Source organism: Amphiprion ocellaris, chromosome 4, assembly GCF_022539595.1.
Source record: "Amphiprion ocellaris isolate individual 3 ecotype Okinawa chromosome 4, ASM2253959v1, whole genome shotgun sequence".
NCBI classification, from domain to species: Eukaryota; Metazoa; Chordata; class Actinopteri; family Pomacentridae; genus Amphiprion; species Amphiprion ocellaris.
Genome location: NC_072769.1, coordinates 12,245,246 through 12,255,877, shown reverse-complemented (window position 1 = coordinate 12,255,877; position 10,632 = coordinate 12,245,246). Strand labels below are relative to the sequence as shown.

Sequence of the window (10,632 nt, the reverse complement as noted above, 5' to 3'; positions counted from 1 at the left end):
AATAATATATAGGCGTGAGAAATTTGTGAACTTTCTTTTGTGTCTGAATCTTTTGGCTTGAGGTGCTTCAAGTAATAAAGTAAATAAATAAATGGTGCGTCGTTCTGGTTCTAGGAAAAGACTGAACCTAAGAGTTATTTTAGTGTTGGAGAGAAATAAAACCTTGACAGGAATTTCAATGAGCTCATTTTTATTCTCACGCGAACAAGTTCCATTTTAACATAACAGTAAAGTAAAATTCAGCAGCCAATTTGTTTGCTGCACCTGTAAAATCTGATGCAATCTAGTAAAACAATCCAGCCACGCTCAGCTGTTAGACTAGACTGCAGATATACCTTAAAAAAATGTGTAATGCATAAGCTTTTCTTCTTATAGTTGCTCTTTTGTTACATAAATTCAAACAAAAAATACTGAGTTGCTTATTTTAGTGGTGGAACCAACACAAATATACACACTACAAAATGTCAAGCTGCTATAAATGACATAAAAACACCATTTCAACAGCAAAATAAAGCTAAAGTTAACATTTTGACTATAATTGTCTGCAGGGTGAAGCTGTGATTGTGGTCAGTCATTGTGACCTATTGAGGTTCTGTTCTAGAATCACACAGTGAATAAAAACACATGTGGAGCTGCTCACAGTTCTGTCTTTACTGAGCAAACTGGAGATAAAGCAACAACCAAACGCCCAGAAAACCTCTTGTATTTTCAAGAAGTCAAGATGAATGAATGCAGCGAACCTCCACACAAGCTGAGTGTGTTTAATGAGCTCCGTCTGAATGGAGAATTCTGTGATGCCGTCATCAAAGTCGAGGACGTTGCATTTCAAATCCACAAGGTCATCCTGTGTAACTGCACACCGTATTTCCGGTCAGTTTGTTGTCTGTTATGAGGGGAAAGCTAACATTTGCTGTTTAATTAATCAGGAAAACTATTTTTATTGTTGTCATTAATGATCTAGAGTCTGAGAAGCAGTAAAGAGTTATGTTGAGTTATGAAGCATTTCTGATAAAACATGTTTGTCACATCGAGCTGTGTGAAACAGAAGAACATATTAAACATCAAATGGACATGAGCAAGAAAAAAACTACATTTTTTAGAAAGATATTAAGGTCTGTTTCAGACGTTCACCAACAGTGTAGGTTTCATGTCTGAGTTTAAAAGAAATACAATCAAATTGGACACTTTGACGTATTTGAGGGATGGTGCACAGATTTCAGAATTTTCTTCAGTTGATTCATGATTTTTAACATGTTCTTGAAAAATTACAAAAAAAAAAAATGCCAAATAGAAAGTAGTTTTAATACCAGGCTTCAGTCACTTCCGTCCATCATACTAATTATAAGGAAAATGACAAAATAATAAAATTCAGAATGCTATTTAAAATACAGCTGACTTGTAAAGGTGCTGTTCATGTTGCTGCTGATGAACTGTTGTCCTACAATTTATTATAAAATTACAATAGTGGATGGTGGAGACACAACTACAGAAAGATGTCAGAAAAGTCAAAAATTTTATATTATGTTGCTTATTTAGTTTAATTGCAGTTTTAAGTAGCAGATTCTCATATGTATTGCATCTGCATTGTAAAGTATGTTTATTTCATGTATTATAAGTACAAGAACCCATATACTCCAAAGCTTGTACATAATATCTACTATATATAGTAATCATGCAGAACGGACTTTATTATTACCATGTTTTCATGTTTAGGACACCAGATTTAATCCTCTGAACACCCAAACTGCTGATATGTTTAAAAGGCATGTTTTCCTTTTTTTTTTTTTTTTGTTTTTTTTTTTTACAAAATCACCAAAATTGCACCACTTATTCGTGGAAAATTTGAAAAACAGGAAGAACTGTCAGATTTATCACTTTCCGTGTTCATATCATGTGTGATGTAGTCTCCCCGTCAGGAAAAGTTACCAAAAATAAACTTTACACTGTGATTTTTCATCAAAATCATTTTGAAATCAAAAATCTGGTGCTCTTTGAACTGAGAAATTATGATGGATTCAGCTCTGTTGTGTTTACATGGAGCAGAGTAGAGAAGACAAGAGACTGAGATGAAAATATAAGGTACTGGATCCACAAAATAAATGAAACATGGCTCAAAAATGGTCAACATAGGAAGATACATTCAGCATGGTGAAACATCTTTCTAGAGTTGATGTGCAGAGTGGTGTAAAAACACAGAGTTTGTAGAGGTTGAATAAATGTAAATAGTCTTAGTCATGTAGCCTTTCTACACTATATTGACCTCCAATTGTTTTTTTTTAAAATTGGTATTGTTGTACATGTTGATTCCAGTCAGTTTTAATACGATGACTAATCAAAGAGATTCAACTTTCTTTTTGACTTTTCCAATTATCTATGACATCATAACTGACAAACAAAATTTCTGAGTTGTCTTTACTTCTAGTCCTGGTTGTTCTGTTTCCATAGAGGTGCAGGACTTTATATTGCAGTGAAAAATGAGCCCAGTAAGTAAAAATGTGACAGGAGTGAAGTAAAACGACCTCAAATTGAGTGAAGTTCAGAGGGTTATCATACACTAATACATACAGCCAGTTCATTATTTCCATTGTGGTGAGATCTTTGGAGGATTTTAGCATCTGTGCATGCAGTGTGCTGTGTTCTCTATCTGTACTGTGGTTTAAAGCACTGTTGTCTCCATGTCCAACCCTCTTAACTCCTGTTTTTAACCCTCTTCTCCTTCATTTCCCCCTCAGAGCTCTGTTCTCGCACTGCTCTGACCCTCTGGTCATCAACATAGCAGGCCTGTCTCCTGACATGATGCAGCTCATCATTGACTTTGCGTACACCGGCTCCGTTTCCGTTACCAAGGACAACGTCCAGGATCTCCTGCTGGCAGCCGACCAGCTCAACGTGATGGGCGTCATTCAGGCCTGCTGCAGCTTCCTTGGGGAGCAGCTCTGCCCACAGAACTGCATCGGTATCTGGCGCTTCACAAACATCTGCGTCTCCCCTGAACTGCAGCACAAAGCTCACCACTGCATCACCGATCGTTTTGAGGAGGTTGTTTCCTGTGAGGAGTTCCTGCAGCTCTCTGCGCAGGAACTCGCCGACATCCTGGACAGAGACGACCTCAACGTGAGACGGGAGAGATGTGTGTTCGAGGCCGTGATGAGGTGGATCGACCACGAGCCTGAAGAACGACAACGACACCTTGCTGCTCTCTTGTCTAAGGTACAGTAACTTGTGTTGTGACTTTAATTTAGATCTTCAGTATTTAGTTGTGTTGGCTGACAGCAGCAAAATTTCAGTTCAGTTCAATTCAGTTTTATTTATACAGAGCAGATTCACAACATATGTCATCTCAAAGCACTTAGCATGGTAAGACCATGAGAATTACAGAGAACAGAAAACCCAAAGATGCCTTTGGATTCCCTAAGAGTGATGGTGGTAAGGAATGAACAAAAAACCTGGGATGGGGAGGGGAGCTCTTTATATGAAGGTTGCTGTTTTTCCTCATAATTTAAAGTTGTTTTTTGTGTGTGTGGTTTCATGTAGACTCTGTAACTCTACAATTTTTGCAACCTATTTTCATTACATCCAACATAATAATGAGAAATTTTTTTTTTGAAGAGAGCACTGCTCTCAGGCTTTTTCGTTTTTTTTTTTTCTGGAGAATTACTTGTGAATATCTGGTTTATATTGTAAAGTTTTATCTTATTAAATTAAACAGAAGTGTTTTTTCAAAGCTGTGATTGAACAATATCAAGTGCGCGTGAAAATGTACCTGATCATAATAATTTAGGCCACACCTGTAAAATAAAACATATTCACTACAGAGCTTTTGGGATGGTCGGTTTATTGATATTTTGGGTAAATCTGTTGAAAAAAACCTCAACAAACAGCATTCTTCACAAAATAGATCATGAAAATGTCTGTCTCTGATGGTTTTGCAGTTTATTTGAATGTGAGTATTTGACTTCACCTGTCACCTGTGCTGGGCTATATTGGGAACCAGAGGGCTTGGGGCTCTGTTGAGAGAGCAACACATAATTGATGTTCATAATGAGAAAAATAAATAATATAACCTGCCTTATGCTGAAAAGTAGAAAATGTTTTTGCAAAATTTGGGCTGGCTGAATAGATTGTTAAATACCAAAATATTTGAGGTTTGCAATATTTAAAAAATGACAACAAACATTAAAGCATCAGTAAAGTGTTCTGGATACCTGATATTGAATGCTGCTGTACATGAAGTGATGTTCAAAGCTTGTGTCCTGTTATTTCTGTGAAGGTCCGACTGGCTCTGATGACGATGGACGACATCAGGATCACTGTGCTGTCCAATGAGCTGGTGCAGAACAACGCTGAGTGCATGACTTTAGTAAATGATGCCATCGCAATTCTACCCAATCAGCACAGGTACTACAACTGTCCTGCGCGTCCTCGCCTGCCTAATGCCATCCTGTTTGCCACTGGGGGCTTCAGTGGTGACGATCTAACTCACGTCACTGAGGTGTACAATGTCCGGACTGATGACTGGATCACGGTGACGGACAGTCTGCAGCATCCTCATGCCTACCATGGAACCGTCTTTCTCAACGGGTACATCTACTGCATTGGAGGCCGTGACAGGATGGAGAAGTTCAACAGCGTGTGCAGGTTTGACTTGAGAGCTCACACCTGGCAAGAGGTGGCACCTATGTACTTCCGCCGCTGCTACGTGAGCGTCACTGTGCTGAATGGCATCATCTACGCCATGGGAGGCTTTGATGGACACGATCGACTCAGCACTGCAGAGTGCTACCAACCTGAAACCAACCAGTGGAGTGTTATTGCATCGATGCACGAGCAGAGGAGCGACGCCAGCTGCACGGCACTCCACGAAAAGGTGGGTGCGCTGAAAAAGCAGCATTGCTAATTTGACTTTCTACCTGCCTTAAACAAAACTCCACAGCAAAACCAGAACCCTGTCAGACTGTCAGATGACCTGTTGAAAGAGGGTCAAAAACTCAACAAACAGTAAACTCCAGATAATGTTCTGGAAACCTTCAGGGAATGTTTGCTGAAGAGTAATCAAACAATTACTTAAAGGAAATGTTCCCCGTAGTATTCTTGAGAATTCCTTGAAGCTGCACTGAAAGTTCCCTGAAGGTTCACCAATAGAAAACTTCAGGTTACTGTTTGTGGGGTAGTGTCTAAAACTTATTATCAGTCTGTATCAGAAGAATGTTCTAGTGAGGATTCTGTAAACTAAAGTTAATATGAACCATTTACCTTATGTGCCCATTCATTTTAAGCATGATTATTTGTTGTTTCTCTTGGGGTTCATTTATTTTACTTACAACAGTCAAAGTATATTTTGTACCGGAAATATTGCTGCCAACTCTGGACCAGAAAAGTCTTTAAACGCTGCTCCTTTTGTCTTTAGATTTACATTTGTGGTGGATTGAATGGGTTCGAGTGCCTTCAAACAGCAGAGTGTTACAACCCAAAGACCAACCAGTGGACAGTGATCGCTCCCATGAACTTCCGGCGCAGTGGAACAGGGGTCGTCACATACGCAGATCACATCTACGCAGTAAGTACAGGAAACACAGATGACACTAAACGAGTATATATAATCACAAAAATGGTGGCTCTGCTATAGATTTTAAACTGCTTAGATTTTTAGTTTGCATTCCTACCTGTCTCTGATGCATTCTTTGTAAACACTGCCTGCAGTTCAGCCAGAAACTCCCCAAAGTTTTGTCGAGTGACTGTTGGTCAAAGTATGAGTCATTAATGGCTTCACTGTTGCAAAGAGAAATGCAAAACGTTTAGTATTTTTAAATTTTTTTTAAATGAAATCTCATTATAGGAACAAATTTTTGGCAAATGTTTAAATGAGACATGTAGAATACAGGGATTTTAATTGAATATCCCAATTTTAAGCTTAGAGTTTGCAAAGTTTTCTGACCGATCTGCACATCACAGATGGAAAGGTCAAGGACTGTGTGAAAAATAAATATATGGTGATTCTTTCTGTTCCCTGTTTTTACATTTTCTGACTCATAAATGCTGGAAATCTGCATTTTTTGGCATTTTATTGTGATTTTTTCACTTTTTTTGTGATTCAGGTGGTTGACAATCAGATTTCTATCCTCACCACAACCTCTGAAAAACAATTCTTACATGTTTGATCTATTAATTTCATTCATTAGTGGTTTTTCTGATGCATTTATTAATTATTTAATGGCACAGATGTAGCTGCCTTCTGTTTTGATTTACTGTTGTGTTTGAACTCAGACACACATTGAAGGCCCTTTCTTACATATGTGCTGAGAAACTGGTTTCATGTAAATTCAAACATGTGACCCACTGGTTTTACTTTTCCTCCCACAGGTTGGTGGCTTTGATGGCAGCTCCCGTCTGCGCAGCGCTGAGGCCTACAACCCTCAGACCGATGCTTGGACCACGGTGTCCTCCATGATAACACCCCGCAGCAACTTTGGCATCGAAGTGATTGACAGCCGGATTTTTGTCGTCGGGGGCTATAGCGGCACCACCACCACTTTTAATGTCGAATGCTACGACGCGACAAAGAACCAGTGGTCTCAGGCCTGTGACATGGACGTCTCTCGCAGCGCCCTGAGCTGCTGTGTGGTGTCTGGACTCCCCAACATCGCTGAATACGCCACCCCACGTGAAGTCCTGCCGCTTTCACACTTCGAGGAAGATGCAATGGAGTCAGACGACTTCATCCCAATCTTTTAGTACAGTTCTGCCACCATTCAACACTGGCAAGACTGTAGCATAAACATAAATAAATATTTTTCTTAGCACAACAAACTATTGTTGAACTGAACATCTGTACACAAAACTATTATTCTGACTTTTTAGCTTGTGTAAGACTTTTTTTTGTTCCATGAAAAGAGTGTGGTGTCCAACAGGCAGACGCAGGATCTGATCCAGAACATGCCACAGCAACAATCATCCTTTTCAGTTTAAAAACAAGACCTGTGCTGCTCTCAAAGAGAAGCTGATTAAAAAATTAAGGCTCTGCTTTCTATAGATTTTAATCTACATACATTTTTAATTTGCATTCATACTCGTCTCCTATCCGTTCTGTGTAAACACTGCCTGCAGTTCAGCCAAAAAGTCCCTGAATTTTGGTCAAATGGCTGTTGGCCCGTAAGATGCACATAAATACAATAAATACAATGCCTGGCCAAAAAAAAGGTCACACCCTGTAATATTTTGTTGGACTGCTTTGAGTATGGCACTCATTTGCTATGGGATCGTTTTGATCAGCTTCTGCAATGTCACAGCATTTATTTCTGTCCAGAGAAGATCTTATATTGGTGATTGAAGAGTCAGACCACTGCACAAAGTCTTCTCCAGCACATCCCAAAGAGTCTCAGTGGGGCTGAGGTCTGGACTCTGTGGAGGCGAATCCACATGTGAAAATGATGTCTCATGCTCCCTGAACCACTCATTCACAATGTGAGCCCCATGAATCCTGGCATCATCATCTCAGAATATGCTCATGCAATCAAGGAATAAAAACTCCATTAATGTAAAGACCTGGTCATTCAGTATATTCAGGTAGTCAGCTGACCTCATTCTTTGGGAACATAATGTTGCTTAACCTGACCAACCCCAGATTATAACCCTAACCTCCACAGGTTAGTAGGCACAAGCCATGATAAGTCCATCACTTCATCCCCCTTTCTTCTTAGCCTGATGAGCCCATCACTTTGGAACAAGGTAAATCTGGACTGATCAGACCAACAGTCAGATGTAGAGTTTGATCCAGGTTGTGCCACTGCAATAATAATCCCTTCATAAGATAAAGGATAAAAGATCTGTGCTGCTCTCAGAGACTTGTGAATGGTTGTGAATCTGACAGTTGATTCACAAAGCTGCCTTTTCCAGCTCTAAACAATTGCTCCTTTGCTCCAAGTAGCACAGAAAGGAAAAACAATAAATCTGTATGAGAAGATGCAAAGCACCGTTTCACCTGATGCATCTCCCTGGAAATCCTGGAAATGCAACCAATTTACAGCAACGTTGAGGAATCTGACATTTATTGTCATTTGCTGTATCGTCCTGAGGCAAACAAACATATTTTGTAGTGTGATGATGAGTGTCCTTGGAGTGCTGTGACACTTGTCTTGATCAGTCTTTGCTAATCACACATCAGCCTTCCAGTTCAACTTAGACCTACTTAGGTGCTGCAGGGGCACTGACAGATGATTTATTTTTCTTCTGTTGATGGAGGCATCACTGCCAACCTTTTTCAGTTTTGGGATTTATCTGTTTTTACTTGAAAATGCAATGATTGAAACTCTGCTTGTTCATATTGTGTCTGATTTCTTCTTGTACAACTGATATTTTTTTTCTGCTCTTGACATTCAGTGCCTATTGCATCTCGGTAAGAAGGAGGAATGTTGTCCTGAATACAGTGAAAAAGGGAAAAGTTTCAGAAGGAGACTCAAAATGAAGAAGTTTCCTCTCACACTCTGGAGACATTTATGGTAGGTTAACTGGTGATTCTAAATTTGCAGTGAGTTGAGTGTGGATGTGAAGGGTCTCTTTGTGTTTGCTTTGTGATGGACTGGTAACCTTGCCTCAGTGTATACATTCATTGACTCATTTTGACAACAGGCACAATGTAGTGTTGGTTTGTGTGTGTTTTGTCAAGTGTGAGTCTCAGTTTCAGTTTCTGTTCAGTCTCGTAGGTTTTTGTGCAATGCTTTTTCACTGTGAACACAGCTTGACTGTTGATATAATGTTTACTCTGACAATAATAAACTGCAGCATCTTCAGCCTGAACATCTCTGATGGTCAGAGTGAAGTCAGAATGTGATCCACATCCTGTAAAACGTTCAGGAATCCCTGTTACTCGCTGACTAGAAAATTGAATTAGAGGTTTAGGAGTTTGTCCATCTCTCTGTTGAAACCAGTGAAGGTCATGGAAGGTCCCTTCATGTACTTTTGGATTAGTCTTACAGGTGATGGTGACAGAATCTCCCAGAGCAGAAGTCACTGATCCAGACTGAGTCACTGTGATCTGACCTCTGGACTCTGAGGATACAGAGACACAAACAGAAAGCAGAGTCATGGTTTTGTGGGCTTCATTTCAGAGGGACGCATGTTGATAGAGGAGTTTGATTCTCTGGACTTTACCTGTGAAGCAGCAGCAGAGGAGAGTCCAGATGAAGATGAAAGTCATGTTTGTGATGAGGAGGATTTCTGTGTCTTCTGTTGTCATGGAGGACAGCTGTCAGTCATCCAGTGTTCAAGTGTCAGGACTATAAAGTCTCCCAGAGCACTGGGAGGTGCTGCTGATGCAAAGTGTCTCTCTATGGAAATAATCTGACTGACTCCAGCAGGGACTTGGATAGTATAATAGTATAATATATTTTAATAATATATTATAAAACCCCTGTCACTCTGATAACATTTATTTTCATGTGAAGCAGCTGTTTGATTCACTGAGACTGTTTGTGTTGAGTTTGTTTGTTTCAGAGTCAGAGAGTCGTGTCTCTCTGCAGTCAGAGGTTTTTGTACGGCGACTCAATCAGTTTGTATCACTGTGGTGGACTTTTGGTGGAGGAACCAGACTGGATGTTGGACATAAGTTTAAACTGTATTTGATACTAAATACAATTATGTAAAATGTACTGAAATTATCTTTTTTCATAGTTTTCATAGAACAAGTTGCCAGATATTTAACTTCATAACTCACAAAACGTGGTCATACAATGTTATAAATTGTCTCCTGGGAACAATAACTCTTAATTTTGAGGGGTTCTAATGAGTAAAGAATGCACGGACACAAACTTTCCTCAGCCATGCGTGTAATGACTAAGAAGAGCCATAAGCTTGCACAACATATTGAAACTCCCCCTACTGGAGCCCTGCTGTTACAATAATGAATGAATGAACACTGGAATGAATTGGATCCCTTCAATTAGCAGAATTCAAGAATCAGAATTTGAAAAATAATACAGCTGGTATTACAGATATTCCAATCCATCACACATAAAGTGATGAAACATGAAAATAATGGAATATTTTATACCGACCGAGAGAATCACTTTAAACAACTCAGAACTGAAAATAGTTTCAGAAAATAAAGTTTTGGGCTTTTTCAAAGCAAAGACTAAATTAAAAAAATGCTAATGCTGAATGCTTGTACTTCAATTAGCTGTTTTGTTTATCATGTGTTGTAGCTGTAAAATATTGTTGAAGGCATAAAGGTCTTAAATGATGAGGATTGGTTTTTGGTTCTGGTTTTGACAAAATTATATTGACTGTATAAAAGGGAAAATGTGAAAAATAATGTGAACAGTGGTAGAATTGTGTTGTATTGTAAAGGGTAAATTAGTCTGAATGTTTGTGTGTCTGAGCAGCTGTTGATTCAGATCAGTTCCTCTTCAGCTGAGGGAGGTTTTTGTACGACGTTGTATCACTGTGTGAACGGGAAGCTTTCACTCTGCTGACAGTAATAAACTCCTGAATCTTCAGCCTGAACCCTACTGATGGTCAAAGTAAAGTCATATCCAGAACGACTTCCACTGAAACGATCAGAAACTCCAGAGTAACGGTTTGAATCATAATAGATCAGGAGTTGTGGAGATTTTCCAGGTTTCTGAAGGTACCACTGCA

At 39.3% G+C, this 10,632-nt stretch overlaps 1 protein-coding gene across 2 annotated transcripts; it reads left to right on the top strand.

Moving 5' to 3' along the window:
• Positions 1-715: 715 nt before the first annotated feature.
• On the top strand, positions 716-6,988 carry LOC129348812 (kelch-like protein 10). 2 transcript variants are annotated; one of them, XM_055010289.1, is made up of 5 exons: positions 716-870; positions 2,733-3,210; positions 4,271-4,867; positions 5,408-5,557; positions 6,361-6,988. In XM_055010289.1, exons 1-5 carry the CDS (start codon positions 722-724, stop codon positions 6,730-6,732), a joined length of 1,746 nt encoding a protein of 581 aa, XP_054866264.1. In that variant the 5' UTR covers positions 716-721; the 3' UTR covers positions 6,733-6,988. The 2 variants fall into 2 exon arrangements, with proteins under 2 accessions (XP_054866264.1, XP_054866263.1); XM_055010288.1 differs by having other exon boundaries at positions 716-881; positions 2,735-3,210.
• Positions 6,989-10,632: the final 3,644 nt, after the last annotated feature.